At 45.9% G+C, this 27,737-nt stretch overlaps 1 protein-coding gene across 2 annotated transcripts in view; it reads left to right on the top strand.

The window, feature by feature from the left end:
* The window catches only part of LOC144772302 (uncharacterized), a 71,909-nt gene extending 64,317 nt beyond the window's left edge, over window positions 1–7,592 (top strand). The window contains exons 2-3 of one of the 2 annotated variants that reach the window (XM_078656529.1): window positions 119–1,705; window positions 2,067–7,592. In XM_078656529.1, the coding sequence (XP_078512655.1) occupies window positions 1,600–1,705; window positions 2,067–3,187 (1,227 nt within the window). In that variant the 5' untranslated portion in view covers window positions 119–1,599 and the 3' untranslated portion in view covers window positions 3,188–7,592. Of the gene's footprint in view, window positions 1–118; window positions 1,706–2,066 lie in introns of those variants that run through there. The other variant, XR_013599711.1, reaches the window with a different exon arrangement.
* The last annotated feature ends 20,145 nt before the right edge of the window (window positions 7,593–27,737 follow it).

Raw genomic sequence — 27,737 nt, 5'->3', positions numbered from 1 at the left:
TACACCTTCCTGTCTTTAAGTACTTCAGTTCCATATAGGAAAAACAAATGGTTTATTTCAATGCTGAAATGTGTATTTTTAGGCCCATAAAATGCTAATGCCTTTTTTTGTCACATAGGTGAAAGAGTTCCAGAATGAAAGCAATAGTCACAGAAATATCATGGACACCAGAAATTACAATTCCACTTTGGAGACACTAACCCCCTGAAAAAGATGAAAGTGCTTTTGGAGACTGTAGTCCATCAAAAGAAGCTCTACGATTGTTACTGATGAGTGTTCCTTATGCAGACAGCCTGTTTCGTTACAGAGTTGGTACTAGACTTCGTTTGAAGGATGTGTCTGATGAACGTGACATAGTGCTCTACAGCAAAGGTGTGAGGAGTATCTGATGAATATGACAACATATTAACATTCCAGGGAAGTCTAAGCTTTCAAGTGACATACAAATGAACAAGGCCACACTAATGTATAGAATGTGATAAATCTTTCCAGGCTAAATTAACTAGGAACTACTTATTACTGTCTTCTGTATAAAAGGTAACCCATTAATAACACATGAGTATATCTCCTAATGAGAGGCTAGCGAGAGTGATGTCTGGTAAACAAACACTGCAAATGAGAAATTTTCAGAAGATGAGAAATGGCTGTCTTATAACACATCAAGTGCCATATATAACAAATACACGTTTGCACTTAACCTGATATCACCAGCCAGCTTTGAAGTTACCATAGTGCTGAGATTTTACATTTCCAATAATATATGTTGGAAAAATGCACCTGACTTGAAAGTACTATCACAGACACATGAAAATGTATATGCATTTACTCAGTGTCTATGGGACTCTATTACAAGGGCATAATTATTTAAACATAGTGTGTACATAATGGAGGAGGTGCACAAATGCATGAAATATGACATAGATTTCTATATAAACACCCATCTGGAAAACATCAAAGCATATTAAGACAAAATAAATATACAGTGTTTACCAATACCTTTATTAGAAAAGGCTATTTAATGGTAGACAAACAAATCCATTCTGAAAAAAATATTTAAATGTCTTGAATGTAGATATTTGATCACAAATGGCTCTCCCACTGGCAAACGTCAGGCTGTACTGAACCAAGATCATATAAATGTACTGAGTATCACAAGATATGCATTACAAAAACACAGCTGACGATAAATCAACAAAATCATCCTGGTGAGAAACCATATGAATGTTCTAAATGTGCTAAGATTTTCAATTGAAAGATGCTATATCGTCACAGAAGACTATTCACACCGTGGACAAGCCATATAGATGTTCTGAATGTCATAATGACTTTGTCAAAAAACTAATTTAAGAAGACATGAGAGACCACACACTGGTGAGAAATCATATCAATGTTCTGTGTGTGACAAGTGTTTAATTAAAAAAAAAACAGCTAATAATACATCAAAGAAATCATACCGGTGAGTAACGACATAACTGGTCAGTATGTCCATAAGCTTTCAAGCATAGAAGCGCACTTTCATTACATCAGAGAGTTCACAATGAGACAAAACCTTAGGGATGTTCTGAATGTGATAAGGCTTTCAAAAACAAATGGAATAAAATGCAACATCAGATGGATCTCACTGGGGAGAAACCCTATAAGTGTACTGAGTGTGACAAGGCTTTCAAGCAAAAATATGTGCTGTCATTGCACCAGAGAAACCATCATCAAGAAGAGAAGCGTGGCTCAGTGGTTAGAGGCGGCAGACCCGGAAGCTGAGATCGGCCGTGGGCCAGGGTTCGATTCCCCGCCTCGGCGGGTCTTGGGCTAAAAAAATTCCACGGACTCGACAATTCTCGCTCCGGTGCCTACTCGACTCACGGGGTCACACTCTGCGACTCTGGGCAATAGCTTGCTTAATCTCCACTACGGCCCCTCGCGGCGGGATGCCTGGCTTTCACCTTGTGGATACCCTGCTGGGGTATCTCACAGGGGAATACCAGGACGGGTTCCCTAAGCAAGCGCCTTGATACCTTCGGGTGATACGTGCGCTATATAAGTCGCAATACATTTACATTTACATTTACATCAGGAAAAACCATATAAATGTTCTGAATGTGACAAGACTTTTATTCTAAAGGGTGAACTAATAGTACACCAGAGACATCACAGCGGAGAGAAACCCTACAAATGTAATGAATGTGACAAGGCATTTATTACAAAGAAAACACTGGCAGGACATCACAGAACACACACTGCTGAGAAACCATATAAATGTTCTGAGTGTGACAAATGCTTCATTACAAAGAATGAGCTAATAATACATCAAAGAAATCACACCGGTGAGAAACCATATAGCTGTTCTGAATGTCACAAAGCTTTCAAGCAAAAAGGTGAGCTTTCAGTACACCAGAGAGTTCACACTGAGATAAAACATTATGGATGTTCTGAATGTGATAGGACTTTCAAAAACAAATGTAATCTAATGCTACATCAAATGGATCACACTGGGGAGAAACCCTATAAGTGTACTGAATGTGACAAGGCTTTCAAGCAAAAATATGTGCTGTCATTACACCAGAGAAATCACAATGGAGTGAAAATATATCAATGCTCTGAATGTGACAAAGCTTTCAATCTGAAGGGTGAACTAATAGTACATCAGAGATACCACACCGGAGAGAAACCCTACAAATGTTCTGAATGTGACAAGGCATTCGTTAGAAAGAACATGCTGACAATGCATCTGAGAACTCACACTGGAGAGAAACCATATAAATGTTCTGAATGTGATAAGGCGTTCAAGGAAAATGGTAATCTGTATGCACACCAGAGAACTCACACAGGCGAGACACCATATAAATGTACTGAATGTGACAAGGCTTTCAAGCAAAAGAGTGGGCTTTCAGTTCATCAGAGAATCCACACTGGGGAAACACCGTATAAATGTACTGAATGTGACAAGGCCTTCAATCAAAAGATTAGTCTTTCAGTTCATCAAAAAATCCACACAGGGGAAAAACCATATGAATGTTCTGAATGTGACAAGGCTTTCATTACAAAGGCAACGCTAATAATTCATCAGAGGATTCACACTGGAGAAAAACCATTTAAGTGTTCTAAATGTGATAAAGCTTTTAATCAAATGAGTCTTCTATGCTATCATCTGATAACCCACACACCTACAATAAAGTGGGAGATCCAATGATGGGGTATAATTTACAGTAGGGAAACCATGCTATGTTCTGAATGTGACAATGCTTTTGAATAAAAAGGTCATCCATCACTCCGTCTGAGAATAGAGAGGGAAGAAATATCCTATGATATTCCTAGCAGATAAAATCATGTAAATATTCTGAATGTGATAAAACATTCATTATAGAGATATAGCTAATAATACATACGAGAACTTGCTCTAGTGAGAAACCGTATACGTGTTCTGAATGTGACAAGTCCTCCAAGTAAAAGAGTCATCTCTTACGGCATCAGTAAGTTCACATCATGGAAATCAGTAAATCATGTAAAAAGTCTGCTTTTCAGCAATATTTAAATTGAAAAGCTACTCCTGACAGAGCAGACGGAGACTCGGGCATTAAGGAACTTTGCATGACTACAGGAAACAATCCTAAATCTACAGAGGCACTGACAATTGTAGTGACCTAAATGTTCTGAATACTCAGCAGTGTTGTGAGGATAAGATTCAGTGCTAATCTGCTATTCTAGAAGACCGGTGGTGCATGAAAAAAGCAGTAACGTAATCGGAGTAACAAAAAATAACCATTAAACTACTGATCAAGGATAAGGAATATCGCGCAAAGTTAAACAGGATAACCTGCGAATTGTAATAAAAGGATACAATTACAACAATCATAGCTGAAGGACCTTTTCTTTCTGTCATTGTATTGAATTTTGGTAACAAGACCAAGGAAAAATGAATCAGGAAAAGCAAACCCTCTATAACAATACAAATGTTCTGTCTATAACCTGCTATTAGTGTCCCCCTAACTGGACAAAAGCCAGGTCCGACATCCCAAACTGGAAGCTCAGTAGCGTGACCCTTGATGACCCCATCTTCAAAGCAATATTAGGGGACACAATTGGTAATTATTTCAGGGAAAACACTGGTACGACCTCCTGTCCGCGGATGGAATAGGAAGCATTCAAACCCGTTGTACAGGGCCACTGGATCTTGACCACAGTGGGGACCTGAGCCCAGCTGCTTACTGAGATTCTGACCTTTGACCCAGGAACAGCTATTAACAAGATTGGAATTTCTTACAGATGGCTGACCAATGCCTCAGGACGGATGTAAGATTAAAGGGAGAAGCAGTTTGAATCAGTAGAACACCTAGAGTGTATGACTATCAAGCCTACATCACTAGGACTCATTGGGAACGCAACAAAACTGGCATGGTTGGCTTACCCTGATCTCCAAGGCTACCATATACTTCATGTGTGAACAACAGGGGGTGACCTAGTCTGTAGTCAGCCTGAGTGTCAAGATTCATTCCCTGTGCTCTCGTTCCCACCACCAGGGGGCTGATTTCTGGGGCTTTCCAGTATTCTAATATGTTCCAGACACTCCCCTCTATGCATATCCTGACTTCCAGGCATTTGGACATCAATTAGGTATTGACATCCATTCCCAATCCATGCCGGGTTTTGTGGAAGCCCGTCTGCTCATGCTGGAAACTCCATTACCTATAATCCCCTGCTCACTGCTTTGTCTCCACCTCTGCAGGCCAAGGATGGGTGGAGGAATTCAGCTTACCTGTGGCTGGCTGCTGCTAGCCTGCTCACACCGGATACGCATGAATACTGTGAGCTCTTTTAAGCCACAGCTCCCTTCAGCCCAGTGTTGGTCATTGTAGCTGTATACCGGTGAGACCGCTCCTTGTTCCAGTGTTTCCTGAGCCTTTGATATCCTTGTTTCCAGTGTTTCCTTAGATTTAGTTAATCCTTGTTCCTTGATTCCTGAGCTATAGCTATTCATTGTGCCTGAACTAGCACTGCCTGCAGTGCTACCTTGTTTCCTGAGTTCCTGAGCTATAGCTAATCCTTGTTTCCTTAGCTGTAGCTATTTCCCGTTTCCTTGAACCGGTACTGCATGCAGTTCTACCTTGACTCCTGAAGGTTTAGTAATTTCCCTGTTCCTTAACTAGCACTACCTGCAGTGCTAACTTGACTCCTAAAGCTTTATTAATTCCCTGTTCCTGAACTAGGACTGCCTGCAGTGCTACCTTGACTCCTAAAGCTTTAGTTATCTGCCTGCAGTGCCACCTTGACGCCTTGGCTCAATTCTCTGCCCCAGCACTGCCTTCTATGCTACTTTGTTTTCTTGATTCCTGAACCTGCACTATTCTAATATACCCTTGAAGCCTCCTTTTCTGTATATCCTTTTCCAGTCCCTGCCTTTCTTCCTATTTCCTTGGTTCCAGTTCTAATTTGCTCTCTTTCAATTCTGCTGTCTTGCTTCTGTTACCTTGTTACCTGCTTTCTGCCAAGTGTGCCCTGTGATTTCCTTACTTTCCTGTTAAGCACTCCTCCTTGCTAGCTCCTTGTCTATTGTGCTTGTGTTTAGTTCTACCCCTTTGCTGTTACTGCCTTGCATGTTCCTGTTTGATCACCAGGATCCACGGGCACAGCTGACTACCTAGGTGGTGTTTCTTGTTCACTGTGAGTATTGTCTTTGAGTTACAGTTATAACATCACCATAGGTATAAGCTCCACAGACCCTGCCTTTGCATACATATCCTATATATGGGTATTTTCAGTCAGTGTCTGTAACAGCAATTGTGAGTTAGGAACTTACTGAGCTTCAGTCTTACCATGTGGAGGTCCTAAGTGCTTTAACCCACATTCCCTTTATTGTTATTGTTGTATTATATATATGTCTTGCACGTCTGTCCTGGGTGTAGTTAGTCTGAATGCTAATTTACCTTGTGAGTGTCCTTCTTTTCTGAGTCTTAGCCATCTTGTTCAGGCTTCCCCTTTGGATCCCTTTTTCTCCTCTGACTCCTTGTGTGATCCTGGGCAGCACTGTACTACTGTTTATGAGCACAGTACATTTTTTACCCAGTCCCCAGTCCTTGCTCAAGTCCCCTGACTGTGTTCCCGACATAGACCCGGACAGTCCCTGATACTGAGATCAGCAAATGCAACCTTCTCGGCCTATTACTACTTCTTTTATAGCTATCCTAACACAACCTCCACTCTACGACTATATACTAGCAGCAGACACAAGCAGCTGCCTCCAACAGAAGCTGCTTCCCTTGAAAGTGAAATCACTGTCCAAGGATTCAGGAGGGCACTTAAGGCCCTGAATAGGAGCAAGGTACCAGGATCGGATGGGATTCCCCTAGAATTCTGGGTGTTGTGTGCTGATGCCCTGGCCCCAATCTTAACCACGTTTTATAGTATGGTAAAGACAGCTGGTGGTGCTATTGGTGCCCCTGCTCAAGTACGGCCAAGATAGGGAAAAAGTGACGTCTTAAAGACCTCTTTCTATATTAAATGTAGATTATAAAATACTCCGCGAAATCCTGGTTACCAGACTTCTCCAAGATGTTAGCGAGCTTAAACATCCAGATCAAACAGAATTTATACCCTTATGCCACATGATTCCTAACATCTGTCAATTACTTTACATTCTCACACCTCTCCAGCAGACTATCGTAAGGCTCTTGCGATATCCATAGATATGGAGAAAGCTTTTGAATCTTTGTGCTGGGACTTTCTCTATGCCACTTTGGCCAGTATGGTATTGGAGAGCAGTTTCCTTACCTTGACACAGCTTTCATACTTGGAACCAACGGATGGCCATCCCCTCTATGTTTCTCTATATGCATGCAATATCTGATTATATCTCCGAGGGGAACGTTCAGATGTTGAGGGTGCTTGCCGCGCCCTGGAGATCTTTAATCGTTTATCTGGTCTTCATGTGATTTGGCATAAATCAAACGCTTTCCCGATACATGCCTCAGAGACAACTCTTCACTGTCGGAAGTAGGAATTGATCTCTGTTGGGAACATGCTCATTTCGCTACCTGGCTGTCTGTATCTATCATATGGTTGCCAATATACTTGTGCTGTCAAAAATGGTATTTCTTGCCCACCTTTTGTTTAGTTTTATAGTTTTATTAAAGGCTGTTTTTAATGTCAATATATTGTCCCCATGCTGGCAGGCCTTGCATTTTAAACACTTTCTAAAGCCTTCCTTTTGTTGAAGCCAAGTTTTTTAATGTGCATCCCCTGAAAGCTTGCTTGTCACCAAATAATATTTTAGCAATTTGGATTTTCTATATGTAATCGGAGGTTGCTTTGTTGTCATCTGACTTATAACTGGGTCCTCCTTAATAAAACACCAATGCTTGTTTAAAATCTGATGAATTTTCAAATGATCCTCACAATATGTAGTTATAAATTTGTGTGCATTGTGTGTCGCCAAATGTTTCCTTTTTCTAGCAGTTTTTAAAGGGTCAAAAAGTACACTCTCCCTATTCAAACCCCTTGCTTTTTTTGAGGCTGCTTCCCAAATGGAAGATGGATAGCCTCTTTGTAAAAACGTTGTTTTCATCTTCTGTTCTACTTCATCGTACCCTTCTATTGTACTACATGCCCTCCTTGCTCTGTAGAGCTCTCTAAACAGTATACTCTTTATCAATGCGGTTGGATGTGAACGACTGGCGTCGAGTAAGGTATTTCCCCACGTTGGTTTTCTAAATATTGTTGTTTCTGATTTACCCAGATTTTAATGTCGAGAAATTCTACAGATATTTTACTTTTGTGTTCTACAAATTTCAGATTCAAATCATTGACATTTAGTTCTGAAATAAAATGATCTGCTTCAGTCTCTGTGCCCTGCCACAGTACAAAAATATCGTCAATGAATCTTAGTCACACCATGATTTTTTCTGACCAGTGCTCCATTGTCGGACCCCCGAGGACCTGCTCCTCCCACCAGCCTAGATGTAAATTAGCATAACTGGGGGGCAAATCAGGTGCCCATGGCCGTTCCCTGTTCTTTTTGGACCAACTCATTTTCAAACAAAAATATATTTCTTGTCAAGCACCATTTCATCATTTCCAACAACATCTTATGGTGCTCTGCAAATCTAATAGGCTTAATGCATAAAATATGCTTACTTGTTCTTATTCCTTTCTGATGTCTTATACATGTATCTAGGGTTGAGACATCTAATGTCATCAACACCATATTTTGCTTCCACTTAACATCATGGAAGTACTTTAAAAAGTCTGCTGAATCCTTTATGGATTATGGAAGAGTAGTGCTAATGGCATTTAAAAAAAAATCAATATACTTGGAGACATTTTCAAAAATGTTATTCTGTGCTGAAATTATAGGTCTCCCTGGTGGCTTATTCAAATCCTTATATATTTTTGGAGTGATTTAGAATACAGGCAGAACTGGTCTCTTGTTTTAAGAAAAAACTCATTCCCAACTTGAAAGATTCAGATTTTTCAATGTTATTAATCTGCTGTTGAAGCTCTCCTCGACCTCTTCTTATTCATCCATCGTTATCCTTTTGTAGCAATCCCTAATATTTAAATGGGTAAATGCCTCCATGTTATGCAGTTCTTTATCCCAGAGGACTATATGGGTTGATAACCTGAGACAGTGGATCAACGACTGCGCCAACACTCTCACCCCGCACAGGAAACCCCCCATCAACCACTCCAGCAAGAAAGCCGCCTGGTTAACCGAAGAACTGCAGACCTCCAAAGGTACTTTCCGGAAGCTGGAGTAGAAATGGCTCGACGACCGCACTCCTGACTGCCACGCAGCCCACAAGGACGCCATCCGCAGACACCACCACCTCATCAGAACAGCCAAGAGATCCTCCTTCAAAGCCCGCCTGGACAACCACGCACACGACAGAAAAGAGCTTTTCAACATAGTGAAGGAACTCTCCAACCCCAGCGCCAACACCAACGACATCCCGCCCTCGCAAGATCTGTACGACTCACTGGCCACCTTCTTACATCGCAAGATCGCCGACATTCACGACAGCTTCAACATCTCGCCCGCTCCGACCACGACACACCCCACCCCGAACGCCACCTGCATCAACCAGCTGACCTCCTGGTCCCACGTCAACGACGGCGAGACACGCAAGGTCATGAACTCCATCCACTCAGGATCTCCGTCAGACCCCTGTCCGCACCACATTTTCAGCAAAGCAGACGCAACCATCGCACCCAACTACGGAAGGTCATCAACATCTCCTTCGACACAGCAACATTCCTGAAAAGCTGGAACACGCAGAAATCAACGCCCTCCTCAAGAAGCCCAAGGCGGACCCCAAGGACCTCAAGAACTTCCGGCCCATCTCCCTTCTCCCTTTCCCGGCGGAGGTCATCGAGAAAATCGCCAACATACAGCTGACCCACCACCTCGAGGACAACAACATCCTAGACCCATCTCAGTCCGGATTCAGACAAAACCACAGCACCGAGACAGCCCTCATCGCCGCCACAGACGTCATCCGGCGCCAACTAGACAACGGCGAAACCTCAGCCCTCCTCCTCCTCGACCTGTCAGCAGCCTTCGACACGGTCTGCCACCACACACTAAGAACTCTTCTCCAAGAAGCCGGAATCCAGGAGAAGGCCCTGGACTGGACTACATCCTTCCTCTCCGGCAGAGCTCTTCCGATACGAAGCCATTGACATCATCTGCGGCGTACCCCAGGGCTCATCCCTCAGCCCGACCCTGTTCAACGTCTACATGGCCCCCCTCGAACAAGTGGCCGCCAGCACGACCTGAACATCATCTCCTACGCCGACGACACCCATCTCATACTCTCCCTCACCAAAGACCTGCACACCGCCAAAACCAACCTCCACGAGTTAAAGCTGAACTCGGACAAGACGGAAGTCCTCATCCTCGGCCCCACCCCCTCTACCTGGGACGACTCCTGGTGGCCGACCACACTGGGAACAGCACCGACACCCAAAGACCACACACGCAACCTTGGATTCATCCTCGACTCCTCCCTCTCTATGTTGAAGCAGGTCAACACCATCTCCTCCTCCTGCTACAACACCCTCCGCATGCTTTGCAGGATCTACAAGTGGATCCCGACCGAAACTAGAAGAACAGTGACCCAAGCCCTCGTCAGCAGCAGGCTGGACTATGGCAATGCACTCTACGCAGGAATCCCAGCCCAACACCTACAACGGTTGCAACGCATCCAGAACGCCTCCGCCCGCCTGATCCTCAACATCCCTCGACACAGCCGCATCACCTCCCTCCTAAGAGACCTGCACTGGCTACTTGTCAACAAGAGGATCACCTTCAAGCTCCTCACCCACGCACACAAAGCACTCCACAACACCGGACCAGCCCACCTGAACACCAGACTCAACTTCTACACCCCGCCCGCCAGCTCAGCTCCAACCTCGCCCTCGCCGCTGTCCCGCGCGTCCAACGAACAACCTCCGGCGGCAGATCCTTCTCCTTCCTCGCTGCCAAGACCTGGAACACCCTCCCCACCCATCTGCAGCAGGCGCAAGACCTGCTCACTTTCAGGAAGCTCCTCAAGACCTGGCTCTTCGAGCACCCCCTCCCCGCAGCACCTTGAGACCCTCGTGGGTAAGTACCACGCTTTACAAGTTTACTGATTGATTGATTGATATTTCCCCCTTTGTCAGACGGTTTCACTATTACTTCAGACATGTTCTTAATGTTATCAACTGTTTGGAATATCTTTCTTTCCTTTAAATGTAGTTGTTTTTTTCGATTCCCAACTGTCTGATATAAATATCTTAAATCTCTCATGACATTTTCCGAGAAAGTATCCAAGTTGTCCTTTATTATCTGTCTTGACTACGTTCATCTGAGGAATATACCTTGATTTCGGTCAAAAAAGGGTGATCCTTCCAGTTGCCAGATTCAAATTTTCTTGTTCCACATTTTGAATGCTTGATGGTTCAAAGACATTCTGCTATTCCTAACTTTCCTCCTGTAATGACCACATATCCTCTAAAATATATATATGTACTTGTGAACATGAACCAATTTCGGAAACATTGTTGGATCAAAAGAGACCTTTAATTTGATCTCAAAACAAGTCAATGCACAGATGAAATATCTCCCTTCTTTGCAGTTCCTCATTTACATGGCCAATTCAGATCCCGAGGCACATAGCAGTAGATTTTTCACGTTCTCTGTTGGCATACATTTTCAAAAGTGATTGCCGAACAATTGAGTCCTCCTTGTTACACATAGTTTCTCCCCGGGTCAACCTGCTTCTCCGCTCTGCTTGTCACCTCCCGGATTCAGTTTGGTTTTTCTCCTTTTCGCTTGGAGTCTGTGGCTTGAAAATTCCGGAAGACACGGCTCAGGGTCTGCCCATTAATAACACCATTGCTTGTGAACAATCTGGGTTAAAACCCAATTGCTTAACAACTGATAATATAGCAGTTCTTTAATTTATTCTTGATAAATATGATTGGCTATGAAAACTGTGTATGCAAAACATTTATAGATGTTTCAATGGTATTCGACCAGGTGGATCAACCATTACTTTGGAAAAAACTATCCAACCTTAGCGTGCATCCACTCTGCTGAGTTTACTAATAGCTCTTCCACCTGAAGCAAAGTGTTGTTAAGCAGAGATAGAGCCCTCTCCTCTAAGATAACCACAGAATGGTCTCAAACAAAGAGGAATGTTGTCTCCACTTTAGTTTTTATTATATGTGTATGATTTACAGAACATGTTTTCCAATGTAAGTAATTTCCCCCCCACAATTAGGGACTGTCCACTCCTATGCACTTTTTTATGCCAACAATTTGAAGCAGCAACATGTACAGGCATTAGATTTTTTCAATGTTAAACATTTTCTCAAGATAAATGCGCAAAAAGCAAAATATTAATAGGGCAGAAAAAAGTAACAACTGCTTCCTGGTCAATGACAATTTGAAATGTGTAAAGACATATACTTATTTAGATAGAATGTTCTTGCACAATCTTAGCCAAACACATCACACAGCGCAGCAAATGCCTAAGGCGATCGCACATGGAGCATTGAAAAAACTTTTTCAATTGGAAGCAGACATTTCAAACACTTATTATGGCCTATAAGTCAAAGATTCCTCAACATTATCATATGGGGTAGAACGTGTACACTGAGGGATTGATCTTTCCGCCCCCAAAAAAATGGAGCAGAAGATTTTGCGTTCCTTCTCATAGGTCTGTTCCTCAACTCCAGTACAGGTACTGCGAATAGAGTTTGGTCTGTCTTGTGTCAATGTCTTTTGTCTGTCATCAGTGGTGTGCTGGGGATACAAGCTCCTGCTTGTCAAGGCTAGTTTATTCCAATGGTATTTTAAAAAATAAACCTGTATTCAAAATTATCCAGTACAATACTTTCATTATGTTTTCAACTTCTTTTATTTATGCATTTTAGCAGTACAATATGGCATGGCAGGATAATGAAAACATATCATGCTTATCAGAATTGTCATAAGGCAACATGAACACATCAGTCCAAGGGTAGGTCCTCTGTGGAGGTCAGAATGGGAGCATAGTGGGACCTAAGGCATATACAGACCACCACTGCTGGTGAGTGACTGCTGACTCACGCGGTTGGGGCGCTGATTGGGACTGCCAGCCATTGACTGCTTTATCATCAGTCTTCTGTCTCTCTGCTTTTCTGCCTTTTCTCCTGATCTCTTTTTTCCTCTCATATTTTCTGCTTTTGTGTCTTTTTCCACATCTTTCTGCTGTTCTGTCACTTTCTTTCACTTTTGGCATTCTTCCACTTTTCCTTTTGACACTTTTGTGCCTTTTTCTCACCATGTCCCCACTGCTACTTGCCCCCTGCGACCCTGCCCCCCTCCAGTGCTTCTCTCCCGCTTCCCGTTTTTCCCACCTCCCAGCTGTCGAGCCCGCCCCTCACGCTACTTAATGGTGGCTGTGTGCAGAAGGGACCTGGACTGTGCCCAGCGCCACGGACCCTGGTCCTTGGACCATCTACAGCTACAACACCAACACCCTCCACGCCCTTGACACGGGATGCCACCCCTCCCGCAACCGGACATTGTAAAATGACACCCAGGACGCTATTACCTTCCAAAACTACAGCTATTCCTTCGCCTGCCACCACACACACACACCAGCCCCACCCACCACACTGCCGACAAATACCGGACCCAACTGTCTCAGCTGTATCCTTCTCCCACCATACAAATGCTGTGGAGATCTGGGACCTACTCGACTCTGTCTACTTCAACATCACCTTCTTCGCAGAACCCTAGATGAACCCGACCTCTGCCCCAGATTTCGCCAGCGCCATCCAGGATGGCTACAAGATTATTTCACAAGGACTTCATCAAACTGGGTGGAGGCATTGCCATCGTACACAAAAGCACCCTCCGCCTCACCACTTGAACAACATGGAGCAGCTCCACTTCCAGGTCCACACCAACCCGAGCATCACCCTCTGCAGCACCCTCATCTACATCCCCCCTAGACCCTGTCCATCCTTCAGCGACTGCATCATCGACTTCATCACACCCCACGCTCTCGCCTCCACGGACTACATCGTCCTCAGTGACTTCAACTTTCACCTGGACAACCCTAGAGACAAGAACACCGTGTGCCTGCTGGAGAACCTCACCACCATTGGACTCAAACAACGGGTCACCTCCAAAATCCACTCAGTCGGACACACGCTCAACCCCATCTTCTACCCCAGTGACATCACCTTCAGCCACACCTCCAAGCACCTTTGGACTGACCACCGCTGCGTCCATTTCTCCTTCACCAAACTCACCATACACCACCACACCCACCGCTACCCTTGCAGAAGTTGGTACAAGGTCACCGAAGAACAGTTCACCACCTCCCTCTGTAAAACTCTACCACTGACATTCGCGGATGATTATACCTCAGCACGCAACCTCCATCAATGTAACTCCAACTGTGCCGACACACTGGCTCCCCTCAAGAAAAACCTAGTCAAGCAACACTCCAAAAAAACAACTGGTTCTCTCTTGTCCACAGCTTGAGAAGAGATAGAAGAGCAGCAAGACCCTGGAAGACCACTCAGCCTTCAAAACCGCTGTCACCGCACACCACCACCACATTAGAACAACAAAGAAAGCGGCCCTACAGAAAAGGATCTATACCAAAGCACTCAATAGCAAAAAACTTTTCACTGTGGTCAAAGAATTCACCAATCCTAGCACAGAGACAGCAAACATACCACCTTCCCAGGACCTCTGCAACCACCTCGACATCTTCTGCCAACGCAAGATTAAGGAGATATATGACAGCTTCAACAGCCCTGATACCCAAGACCCTCTAGCCGCACCCACAACCACCGCATCCACCAACAGTGAACCCAGCAGACCATGCTCAGCTGGCTTCCCCTGACATCACCTTAAGATCATGAAGAGCATCCACTCCGTAGCACCCTCGGACCCCTGCCCGCACCACAAATTCAACAGAGGCGGCACCTCCATCGCCGCACCATCAGGCATTCCCCCTCACTGCCTTAGCTCTGGAAGGAACTCAAGACCTGGCTCTTCAACGGAACCACAGTGCATTCGGCAGATTAGCAGCCCCACCCTAGCATCTTGAGACCCTATGGGTTAGTAATCGTGCTTTGCAAGTCACTTGATTGATTGATTTATTGATTGGAAAAGGAAGAACGTGAGTTAGCTGTGCAGTTTGAGTCCAGTGTTTGAAGAAGTGTGCTGTTCCATCATGCCATTTGCGAGTACAGGTGCCTCAGAAGCAGTAAACTTGGGGTAGGGGTGAAAAATGGTTGGAACAACAAGAAAAAGCCAGAACCATGACCAGTGTCGGCAGCAGGAGGCTGCTTGACTGAATTGAAGTTTAACATATCTATTGTGGATGGGGAATGGAGACAGCATCCCTTGTTAAGTCAAACCAAAGTATCTGGAAAATATAGGGGGTCAGAAGGCAGAGGGAGAGCTCTGGAAGTGCTGTTAGGGGTCCAGACGGAACGAGGATCTGGCACCAGATGCCGGGGCCGAAGCACAGTGGGTGTGTTGAGAGGGGCAACATCCAGAAGGGCCAGATCTATGACATGGCAGTGTCTACTGGAGTCACGGGGTAGGAAGCACCCTGCTGGAGGGGGGCAAGGCACTGCCAGGCAACTGGAACAGAAGCTGTGAGCCCCGATCCCTCTTGGGCAATGGGGCTATCGGAGTATGTCGTTGAATGTCTGTGGGGTAACTTGTGGTCTTTGAATCCAGAAAAGGAACCTACAGCTTTTTATGTGGTCCGGCACTTCACTCCAAAGGAATATGAAAGACAACAGAATGTTCAGGTCCTCACAAGGGGAGGGGGAAAAACAAGTCTCTTATTGAATGCCCTCACACACCGAGCAAGGTGTCATGCTTCATCAGGGGGCTGTGCTCCTTGTCGGGCCGGCGCTGCAATGCCCAACGGGCTCCCACGAAGAGGCTCTTTGCCGGAGATCTTTTAAGAGACAGCCATTTAGTGCATGAGGGTAAGTGGTCGGTGTAGTGAATGAGTGTGAGTGGTGGTTTAAAATAGGGAATAAATTTTATTCACGGGGTGTGCTACCCTAATTAAAATGTGTGAGCCCTGCACGGAGTGACAATGATCCACAGGGTCTAGTATATGTGCGTGGTCGACATGTTTCTTGCCTGCTGCCCCTTCTTCTGGACCAAAGTCTAAAGAGTAAGTGCTCAAGAACTCTAACACTACTACAAAGCCCAGTGCAGGAAATTTTCAATATTACCAGCGTTGTTAGTAGAAGATCCAGGGCATGTGAAAAACCTGGATAGTAGAGACCTGCAAAAGAATAAAATAAAATCACAACATTTTGATGTAATTCATCTCGCATGATTCTGGGGACAATTGTATCCTCCAAAAGTGTGTTGGTGCTCATGTGAGGTCAATAGTTGCCAGAAGCAAGGTAACCATGTGCATACTAGTGCAAAGTGAGTGTTAAAACCAGGGGAGACAAAGACCGTCATGTCCCATATGATGGTAACATGAAAGACTGTATGGTCATGTGATTAGAAAATACAGACATGCACAATGATCAAAAAAGCGCCCTGTGGATGCGCTCTGATGAGATTTAATTTACAACAAGGGGTGGTGATGGACAGAGTCTCTGAATTAAGCAGAGTACTCTAACCCAGTCAAGAGATCAGGGCTAGATCCAACACCGTTTTTTAGCTCATTGCACCATCCCAGTTTCAGAACCTGGCTGTATGCAAATTAGTCTGTCCCTGGCCCAGTGCATCATGGGAACAGGGCAGACCAGACTACAAAAGCCAATTCTTACACTGGGAAGGAAACAAGCTTCCGGGGACCGGTTTCTGCCATTTCAGGCGTCTTCGGCCCGGCTTGCTTGAATCCTGATGGTGCAATGAGCAAGGGACTGATGAGATTTAATGCGGAAAAACCACAGGTAATGAAATTATTACGCACCGCAGCGTGTAACCCCTACATTACGGAAGGACTCGTGCTAGTAATTACAGACGTGCAACATGGCGACTTACCCCCAATGGTGGGGTCGTAGGTAGACGTGGTTGCCTTGTGAGCACTACGTTGCTCACTCTGTGGTGCTGTCTTCTGCTGACTCGCTGAAGTCGTAGAGGGCCTTGATCTTCAGGTGGAAGTAGGAACTGAGTTTGTCACAGAGTTCCTGGGAAGGGGTGCGAACTGCTGAATGACATTGAACAGTTCCTTGACGTTGAATGCGTTGGTCTTGACTTGGTTTCTGATGAAAGTCCTTTTGGTGTCCCTTGTACGCTGGTGGTAGTCTTTCAGGGCACTCTTGTGGTTGTTCCGTGCTTCCATGATCTTCTGGTTCCGCCAGGTTTTCTCCAAGCGTCAGCAGGAGCGTCTGGCTTCATGAAGTTTGGTGGTGAACCAGGCGGCCTTCAGTAGGCGTTGTCTGGCTGTGCGGCGGAGAGGTGCCAGCTTGTCGGCGCAGCTTGAGACCCAGCGGTGGAATTCCCTGGCTGTGGAGTTGGTGTCGGTCATGGCATTGGGGGGTCTTGGAGGAGGGCTCTTCGGCGACCTTACCCCAGTTTGGTCGTGGTGGGCGCGGGCGGTTTTGGGTGCGGTGGTGTTGAATGTGAAATGGACGTAGTGGTGGTCTGTCCAGAGTGGCTGGGTGGTACGGCTGAAACAGATGTTTGATCCTCCCGCGAAGATGGGGTCAAGGGTGTGATCCACTCTGTGGGTAGGAGTGCTGACGAGCTGTTTCAGTCCTAGGTTGGCGAGGTTCTCGAGGAGAGTGGTGGAATCAGGGTCCTGGCCTTCTTGAGGTGGAAGTTCAGGTCCCCGAGCAGAATGTAGTATGTGGAGGTGCTAGCGTGGGGTGCGGCGAGCTCAGCCATGGTGGTTGCAGGCTGGGCACGGGGTCCAGGCGGTCTGTAGATGAGGGTGCCGTGTAACGTGGTCCTGGGGCTGGTCTGGATCTAGAAATGGAGGTGTTCCGTGTTGGAGTGGGGGTTGCTCGTGCTGGATGTGGAGATGGAGGAGGGTCTTGTGTGCAATGGCAAGGCCTCCTCCCGGGCAGTGCAAACGGTCCTTTCTTTGGATCTATTAGCCCTCAGGTATTGCACTGGCGATGTCAGGGCCGGAGGTGGTGTTGGTCCAGGTTTACGCGAAGAAGACGACGTCGGGTGAGAGGGTGTCAATCCGGTCTCAGATCTCTATGGTGTGTCGGTGTAGGGAGTGTACGTTGAGAAGGATGCAAGTCAGGGTTTCAGTGGGTCGTTCAGTAGGTGGTCCTTCGGCGGTTGTGGGCGCCTTGTTTATGGTGAAGAATCTTCGGCAGTGTCCACACGAGAACTGCCGATGGGTCGTGTTGGGCGAGGATCTTGAACAGTCGGCGTGGCCTCCGGGGTTGAGAGCGTGGAGGGTGGTTGAGTTGTAGCGGTGGGGACCAGGAGAACCATGGTTCCTGGCGCTGGTCGCAGTCTGGTCGTGGACGGGCGCAGACGGGCTTGCCTTAGGCACGCCTTCAGCGCATCCGCTGTGCGACCTTCGTTGGGGATGGGGGCGGGATTAGAGGAGTGGGAGGCAGGAGCGGGGCTGAAACGGGGGCGGGGCCGCAGGAGCAGCAGCAGCGGGAAAAGAAGCAAAATACAGGGACAGAAGCAAAGTACAGGGACAGTAAAGATATACATAGGCTGTCCGGTTTTAGGTTTAAACCAATAATAACTGAAGGGAAATATCCCTCACCAGTGTAAACATATAAACACTGAAAAAAAACCTGCACAACCACAAACTAAATGTCATTCAAAGAAAGGAAAAGGAAAGTGAAAGAGTCATTTTTATTTCTTCCTGAAGGGGCCAATACAATGTAACTTTGTTATATAAGGTAGCAGTAAGAACGACTGGGCTAACATATTCTGCTTGAGTTTTGTTGATGATGATGATGATGATGATAGAAGTCTTATATTGCGCTACTCAGCCCAGAGACATCAAGGCGCCTAAAATGAATCATAAAGTGGTCAAATAACAAGCACTATGGGTAGGCGTTGGAGAAAAGCCACGTTTTCAGGGCCTTCCGAAAGTTCTGGACCGATGGTTGTGTTTTAATTTCATGCGGGAGACCATTCCACAGTTTGGGGGCTACTACTGAAAAAGCCCTCCCGCCCCATTTAGATCGGCGGACACGGGGGACTACCAACAAATTCTTAGACGACGATCGGAGGGCTCTCTCAGGAGTGTAAAGATGAAGCAACTTACTCACGCCCTCAGCCCCCTTACCAGTGAGTGCCCCGTAGGTCAGGCAGAGGGTCTTGAAGACAATCCTAGACTCAATCGGGAGCCAGTGTAAAGTTTTCCTGGCCGCCGTGGCGGAAGATACTCTAGGAGCGTCCAGCACGAATTTAGCCGCCGCATTCTGTACTGTCTGAAGACGCTGCAAAAGACCCTTGTTAGCTCCTACGTACAAAGCATTACAATAATCAAGCCGTGATGCCACTAGTGCAACAACGACCTGCTTACGGGCCTGCGGAGGCAAGTAATGCTTGATTTTACGGAGTACTTTGATGATGCCCCAACAGGTAGCTACTGTTCTATTTACCTGCTGTACCATTGAAAGGTCCCGGTCCATAATTACTCCCAGGTTCTTAGCAGAATCTGTAGGAGTAGGACAGGTTCCCAATGATGGAGGCCACCATTCAGTGGTCCAGATTGCCACCAAACACCAGTACTTCTGTCTTCTCCCCGTTCAGTTTGAGTGAGTTGTTAATCATCCACCCAGCCACCGCCTCCATACAACTTCTGAAGTGATGCATGGGGGGGGCGTCGAACGGGGGAGAGACACCAGGATCTGTGTGTCATCCGCACAGGAGACTATCTCCATCCCGTATGATCTCACCAACCTGGCAAGTGGGGCCACATAAATGTTAAACAGGGTCGGACTTAATGCCGACCCTTGGGGGACCCCACATTGCACAGGAGTGGGAGGAGATAAAAAGTCTCCTAGCTTAACCCTTTGCTCCCTCTGATTCAGAAAAGAAGCCAAAAGGCTCAAGGCCGAACCCTCTACCCCTATCTCCCTCAAACGAGATGTTAGAATAGAGGGAGACGGTATCGAAGGCGGCCGTCAGATCTAAAAGAATCAGCAGGGAGGTATGGCCCCGATCGACCTCAGTGCGGATGTCATCACGCACAGACGTCAGGGCCGTCTCCGTGCTATGGGCCCTCCTGAAGCCATGTTGGGATTGATCTAACTGTCCCGAGAGGTCCAAGAACGCCGCCAGATGCTTATTTAGATGGGACTCCAGCATCTTGGCAGGGAGCAAGGAAATAGGGCGGAAATTCTTGAGCACATCTGGGTTCATGGAGGGCTTCTTAAGGAGGGGCTTGACTACCGCACTCTTCCATTGATCAGGAAAAATACCATCCCTCATTGCTCTGTTCATGATGTCTAAGAACGGGGGCAATAGGGTATGTCTACACTCCTTCAGGACTTTTAGAGGACAGGGGTCTAGAGGGCACCCTGACCTCAGATTGCTTAAGATCAGACCAATGTCCTGGGGCGAGAGAGGAGGGAACACAGATAGGCTAGTGTTGGTGGCAGGAACATCCACTTCGGGAGAGTTGAGGTACGACATCCAGAGAAACAGTAAGAGTTTCAGCCTTTTGTAAATCAAGGGCCTCATGGATGTCTAAGATCTTCGTGTGAAAAAATCCTGCAATTTGATCACAGAGGACCTGGGAACTTATAGTGGGATCAGGCATCTGCAGAGTGCAGAGGGAGTCGACGATCTTAAAAAGATCACGCGGGGAGGTAAGAGAGGTGGTAAGATGAGTGAAATGTTCTTGTTTCGCCCTAATAACCTCAGTTTTATAATCCTTAAGCAAAGATTTATGTTTTTCCCTCTCTAAAGGATCCCATCTCGTCCGCCAGAGCCTTTCCTGCCTCCTACAGTACTGTCTCATAAGTCTTAAAGTCTTACTTGTTGTTTAGGGATGTCACTAAAATATTGTTTCTTCTTCCTTTTTTCAGTTTTGTGGTCTTTGGTCTAAATATACAAGTGTTAGAAGCATGTCTTAGGTGTTTATTTAATATCAAAATCACATTTGACTTTTTAACTATGCTTGAGTCTTTCACTGATAGGAGTAATGTAGGTTGCATAGGAATCTTTCCCAATATGTACCATCACATTTACTCACAGAGAATGTGTAAAAACCCTTGGTACATCAGCCCCCTTTTCTAGTGAGTCAGTATTGATAGTAGGTGAATTGCCAAACACCCCAGGCTTTAAACATTCCATGCAAGGTATAGTGACAGGTATATGTGAAAGAGTGCAGTCACAAAGCATCTGAGATACTGGTGAAAACATGACACCAGACTTTTAGAAAACATGGAACGCAGTATCACTTGGAATGCTGCTGCAAAAAGTTCTTACCAAGTTTGGATTGGAGTGATTTTGTTTGTATTTGCAGTGATTCAGCTACATATATGAATAAGTTGTGTGATGACCTGTCAAAATTGATATCTGAGCTGATTTACTTCCCTGTAAGAGATCCTTGCCACTTGTTAGATGGTATGCTGAAAGCATCTTCACACTCTTCATAGTTAATTAAGAATGCTATTGTCTTTTTAGTCCATTCTGGTGCACTGTTTTATTATGCACGGAAACTAAAACGAAAAATATTTCTCTTTTTGTGCTTTGTGGCATCAGCGAAAGAGTCATCCCAACTGTGTCACTTAGCTTGGGGTTCATAGTCCTAGGGGCCATGAATGCTATATTATCCATGTGGCAACCATTTACAGAACTTTTGCTGAGTGATGATGCCAAAGGCAAGAAATGTGAGGATCTTTAATCACATATTGATAGTGATTTGAAAAAAGTACACTCCTCTGCGTTCTTAGATTTTTACAGGAAAGCATGACTGCTGTAGTGGACATAGTAAAACAAACTGGAGTCTGAAAACACCATTGTCTACCAAGTGTTCAGCATCATTTGTGTAGGCGTGAAACATCCCTTTGAGAGTAGGCGGGGCGCCACTTTTAGTGACTTTGGCACTACAACATATTCCATGTTAGAGTCCTTGCGACTTGGTAAGCAAAGAAATGTTGAGGAGCAATTCAGGAACTTTAATTTTACAGTGTATGAGAAACCAACCATGGCATTTGAAGTCAATGAAGCCTCACTGTGGTACTCTGCATAAGTTATAGATCCTTTCCGTAAAGGGAAATTTTCTCAGGAGCCTCATTTTTGACTGCTTCAATAACTCGGAGGGCATATGTGTCCAGTTCAACGCATATGTTGCAGAACCTGTTGCAGAGAATCACAATCTTCAGGTGCACCAGTATTGGCATGGAAAGCTATGTCAGTGGCCAAAGTTAGCAAATTGTATACTGGCTATTTTGGTGTTGCCTGTCTCAAGTGCCAATGTAGAGAGGGACTTTTCACAGATAAAAGTTTACATGGGAAGGAAAGAGTGAGCATGCATAACCAAAGACTCACTGAATAAGTATTGTATGGTGTAATACGAATATGATTAATAAAAATGTATTTGGACCTCATTTTCTCCGTACAAACACTGTCTGTATACCATGGACTATCAGTGCAGAAATCAAACAATAATAAAAGCAAAAAGTTCCATAAACACCTGAAAAACCCTGTTTCTGTTGTTTTTAATGGTGCAAAAATGTGTAACCACTGATAACCAGGTATTGAAATCACTTGAACACACTGGAAAAAAACCACCAGAATTGACCAAAAATAGAAACTGAAAACAGGAAAGCCTAAGTATAACCTACATACAAGACTCCACTCTATCAAGGCGAGCAAAAAAGAAGCTGAGGAAACAACGGAAAAAGATAAAGACAAGAGGGAGGCAACTGCAGTTGAGGAGGAGCATCCCCCAGCCCCCGCAAGGGAACATCAATCCCCCCCAGCCTTATCCTATTTTCATTGGTAAAAACTGGGGCAAAAAGCCTGCCCATGCTGCTCACCCCTGGGCAGAAGAGCAAAGCCAACCAAGTTCTCTGAGTACCTCAGCTGTGATGGACCACAAACCTTTAGCAAGGTCAGAATCACCCGTAAGGCCAGACCATCCCATCGGATATGTCCCAACAGCCACACTAAGCCTGGCACCACGTGAAGCAAGCCCCCAGACAGCGACAGCCACAACAGCGCCGCAACTGCTGGATCTGTCCTCATTTCAGGTAGAACCGGGACAAGAGGCTGACGCTGGGGCCAATCACGGTTACAACAATTGGTCCCAAGCAGGACACTCATCGAGCAAACAATGAAGTCAAAACTCAGGACTGGGGCAGGCAGACCCCTCCTCATACAGAGGAAAAGTGGCCCCCATCCTGGGCTCACCATCAGTAGTCCAAGAGGTAATCCTCACCCTTAGGCATTACATCATGGGTCAGCACGACATCTTGAACAGGAGCAATATGCTCCGCCTTTTTAAACATCTGGCAACCCTAGACCAAATACAAACGGGTGACATAGTATGGGTGAAATTCCTGAGTACGAAGGGGGACATACACGGTGACTTAACAGTGGTGGGGTTTAAATCATATAAAAATACAACTCGCTGAGTGGGGCATCGATGTTCAGGCGGTGAAGCATCCAAAATATCCTCATGCCCTTGCACCGGATAAAAGGGCAAAGGCCCCGTGGTCAATCTTGCACGGGACAAATAGTTCGGGCTCTTCGGGCATAATTCAGACATCCCCTAGGGTCCCAACGGGTATCAGGATTTCATGCCAAAACAACCACCGGGTCATCAGTGCAGGCCCCTCTGCACTTAATCAACCAGGAAGCATAAATGGGGGGCACCAGTATGCCTAAGATCAGAGAACCCAGGCTGGCGAGGGAAGGGACAAGGCGTAGAGCAGTCCACAAAGAGAAATTAACTATAATCTCCTGGAACATAGCAGGAATAAGTAAAATCAGTGGCAATGAAAATCTGAAGCAGTTCCTGGAAACTGCCGACATACTCTGCCTCCAAGAGACCTGGGCCCTGTCCAGCACCGCATTGGCAGGGTACTAAGAGCACTTTATTCCAGCCATAAAAAATTATCTATTTGGCAGACGGGCCGGTGGGATATCAATTTTTATAAAACACGAAAGTGCTCTTGAAGCTAAAGCTATCAACTTAAAAACACCTGGATTGCAAGCTCTACAATTCAGAGGTTTGAATATTAACTTCCATCCTACGCCTCTTCCAATAATTAACTGCTACATCAATCCGGCCCAGCTTACGACGAAAAAGAAGTTGGAGGGGCTTCCGGGGAAACTAGAAGACCTCTTGTGCAAATATAAATCTCACCAGGTTATCCTAGTGGGGGATTTCAATCTGAGGGACTTGGACATTATCAAACTCCCTCCCCTGAGTTCCGGCAGGGCTGCACCCTTGTTCAACTTCATCAGCGACCATAAGCTGACTTCTACTCATGCATTGAAAAAAGCCCACTCGAACACATGGGACCCTCCCCCACCTTCACAGACATCTCAAGAATTGACTCCATCATGGTCAGCGAAGCATTGGCGGCCAGATTGAATGACTGTGAAGTTGAAGATAGGACGGAAAGCGATCATAGGCCACTGTGAGCAGTCTTCCTGATGACAGTTGCGACAGCTCTTCACCATCAAACCATCGGAGCATCAAGAGGGGACAAAAAACACAATTTCTTGAGGAGGATCAAGTGGTCGGATAAGATAGGCAATACCTTAGAAACATGACTGGAAAAAAACAGGAAGGCAATCTGTCCACGCCGCTATCACCCATAAAGGCCTGGGAAGATATCGTGGAGGACGTACAAGTAAAGATTGGGAACCCCCAGACAAAACACCCCTGGCCCGAAGGACAACCAAGAGGGGGTAGCGTAGGGCTAAACAAAAACATACAAGTCTGCAAACGCCTCCTGCGTAAGGCCCTAGTAAAAAAGAAAAGAGGGGCGGCGTTTCGGAGGGACTGTAGCGCTAAGAAAGAAAATGTGTGAACATAAAAACGCCAGCACAGAATGGCTAAAAGTATTCACCATGATAAAACGGAAGAACCCAGCCCACCTGTGGAGACACATAAATCAACTGAGCAGAAGAGGAATTTCAAGAGAGAACGGAGTAGCAGAAAAGGACTGGCTGATTTATGTCAAACAGCTTTATGCAACCGCCGCTGCCCATAAAGTCAGCCCAGAAGGGGCCAATGGCAGGGAGGGCCCAGACCGCCAAATAAACATAATTCCAGGAGACACGAAAGTCAGCCAATTTAACTGGCCTGAGGATAATAGAACGCCAGCGGAAACACATGGCGAAACACCAGCCCACCCAAATCCCCATACGGTCAGTAAGATCATCAAAAACATGAAGAACAATGGGGAATTCCAACACCGGTCTTTAAAAAGGCCCCAACTTCTGGGCAGCATTGCTAACTCCTTTATACAACCATACATTCCAATCAGCAACAACCCCCGATTCCTAGAGGGGTATCATTCTGGTCCCTATTTTCAAAAAAGGAGACCGCTTAAAACCCTCAAATTACAGGCTTATTGACCAGCTTGACCTTGAAGCCAAGGCTTACGCCCACCTTCTACTAAGGGATTTGGAGGGGTGGGCAGAAGAGAATAGCATTATACCATCCTATCAAACTGGCTTCAGGTCTCAGGCATCGACCATGGATAACGTAATGGCATTGGCCTACTTATCCACCCAGGCTGCCATGAAGACCCACTCTCCACTCTTCTGCTGCTTTGTGGATTACAGCACAGCCTTCGATAAAGTGGATCGCAGAAGACTATGGTGGAAGCTAGATAACTGGGGCATTCCACCAAACCTACTGAAGGCAATAAGATTGCTCTATGAAGACACCTGGGTAAGAGGTAAAACTAGCGCCAGCACAGCGTCCCCGAAAATTAACACGGAGAACGGGCTGAAACAAGGTTGCGTGTTGGCTACCATTCTTTCAATCTATACACGGCGGATCTGGGGGACGCCCTAAAAGGAGCTAGCCTAGAAACACCAAGACTAGGAAACACGAGGCTGCCAGTGCTTCAATATGCTGATGATACCGCCATAACGGATCACACAAAGGTGGGCCTACAAAGAGCCCTAACTGCATTAAAATGCTTTCATTAGATCAATAATCTGACAGTAAACCAAGGAAAGACCAAGGTTGTCAACTTCGGGACCTACCATCAGAAAAAGAAAGCACAATGGCATTTGGGCAACTTGCAAATAAAGACGGAGGAGTCATACAATTACCTAGGGGTCTGGCTGACGGATCGGGTAAAGGCGACTGCCCATTTGAAACATCAAAGACTCAAAGCTAACAGGGTCATACATCTACTCAAGCAACTACACCATCATTTGATCAGCCTGACTGCCGGCCCAATACTGAAAGTTTTGAAAGTGAACCTGCTACCAGCAATCAGCTATGGCCACCAGGCTTTCCCCAGGTCACAGCACACCTGCCTAAACTCAGTGCAATCTAAAGCATATAAAACAGTGCTTCAAATTCCAAGGGCAGCAAGGAATGCAAGGCTAAGGCTGGAGCTAGGAGTGGCGAGGCCGGACTTGATGTGCCAGGGTGACATCATAAAACTCTATCTCAGGAATTTAAGGGCCCCAGCAAACACCTTAAAACACCAATTAAGATCAATCTTCGAAGAGCCATGTACGCCCTGGCACTCCGCCCTTGATAAAGCGATCGAAGCACTGAAAATAGTGGATGAAAGCATATTGAGGCCGGAGATCCCTCTGAACACATGGAAAAAAGTGATAAACAAACAAGTGTCCGAAATCTCATTTGATCTGGACTGAAAATCCCTCTGTTCAAGCCCACTCTTAGACCCGCTGAATAGATCTTACACAGCAGGCAAAGCCCAGGCCTACCTAAGTGCGCTACACACCATGAGCCAGAAGCAAAATCCTGTTCATGAGACTAATCACCTTAGGAATTGCAGATTTTAACCCTTCGTGGGCCCAAAGAGGGGAAACCACAAATTGTAGACTCTGTCCATACAAGAGGGAATCATGGCTGCACCTTCTATGCTGTTGCCCCAATCTGATCAAGGAAAGAAGGCGACTACTTCGTCTGATTTGCAACATCAATAAAGCAAAATCCTGTAGCGAAGTGTCAGCCATGTGTTTCTCCAAGCCTAGCACGATGACCCTAGCCAGGCTGGGGAAATGTATTCACCACATCAGGACTGCACTAAAATTGGCAAATGAACACAATAAAACTCTGGAGAAGTACATTACAAAACCAATGCAAGGGTGATGAAGTGGCCTTGACAGTGTATTGAGGCCTGTCTGCACTTCCAGCAACCCCTCCAGGAAAGTGCGTCTCATTGTTAATGGATCAGAGGCCAATGGGAATGAATCATAGCTCTATAATGCTACCCATAGAACAACACGGGATTCCGGACTGCCACCAAAGCCACTTCTCCATAAACACAAACCCTGGGGAGGATAAACTTTAATGGAATTGGGGAGTGGAGGCAAACTCTTTTTTATCAAAATATGTTTTAAACTTCTGTCATAAACAACAATTTTTAATTATCTGTTTTAGCCGCAATATGCTGAGCACTTTTACTGTAATGATTTTAATTAATTGAACAGTTAATAAAAATACCAAGTAGTGAACTCCAGCAAATGCAGGTTTACCTTACTCTGGAGGTGGGAGACGGCTGCATGGAGCAACCCCACCTACATTTGCCAATAGTTGTGATAGGGGAACACTGGAACCCTGGACTTCCACAGGTGTGCTGCATTCACTTCCAGTCTCCTTAGTGAGCACCCGAGGGGCACGCGTGTGGCGCTTGTAAAGCCAAGAGTGAGCCCCCAACTGCCACTTCCTCATACCAGTTATCTCAGGCCTTATAAAGGGGGTTCATGTAACCATAAGGATCCTCAGATGCTCCCCAATAATACTCCTCTCCAAGCCTGTTTAAAAAAGAAAACGCAGGCCATGTCTCAGACTCAGAAGGTCGAGTTCTGGTGGCGCCAGAGTCGACGCAAGGCGACGCACATCCAGTTCTGTATCAGGTAGGATTATGGGTTCGGCACAGCTGGGGAATGTCGTCACTGGAAAGGGCTGCAGGGAAGGTCATTACGATCACAGTCATTCCAGATCGAGGGGACAGACTGGCACCAAACCCATTAGGTCCAAAAGTGCTCCAGAGGGGTCAGCCTGTCCAAAAAAAGAGATGCAAAGAGATAAAAATCTCGGTAGTTGGGCAGGTGTGCACCTGCATCAGGAAACTCAGGGAGACGTGGAATGGAGCTAATG

The sequence above is a fragment of the Lissotriton helveticus genome, chromosome 8 (genome assembly GCF_964261635.1).
Source record: "Lissotriton helveticus chromosome 8, aLisHel1.1, whole genome shotgun sequence".
NCBI lineage: Eukaryota > Metazoa > Chordata > Amphibia > Caudata > Salamandridae > Lissotriton > Lissotriton helveticus.
Note: the sequence above shows the minus strand (reverse complement) of the source record. Positions and strands in the feature narration are given on the sequence as shown.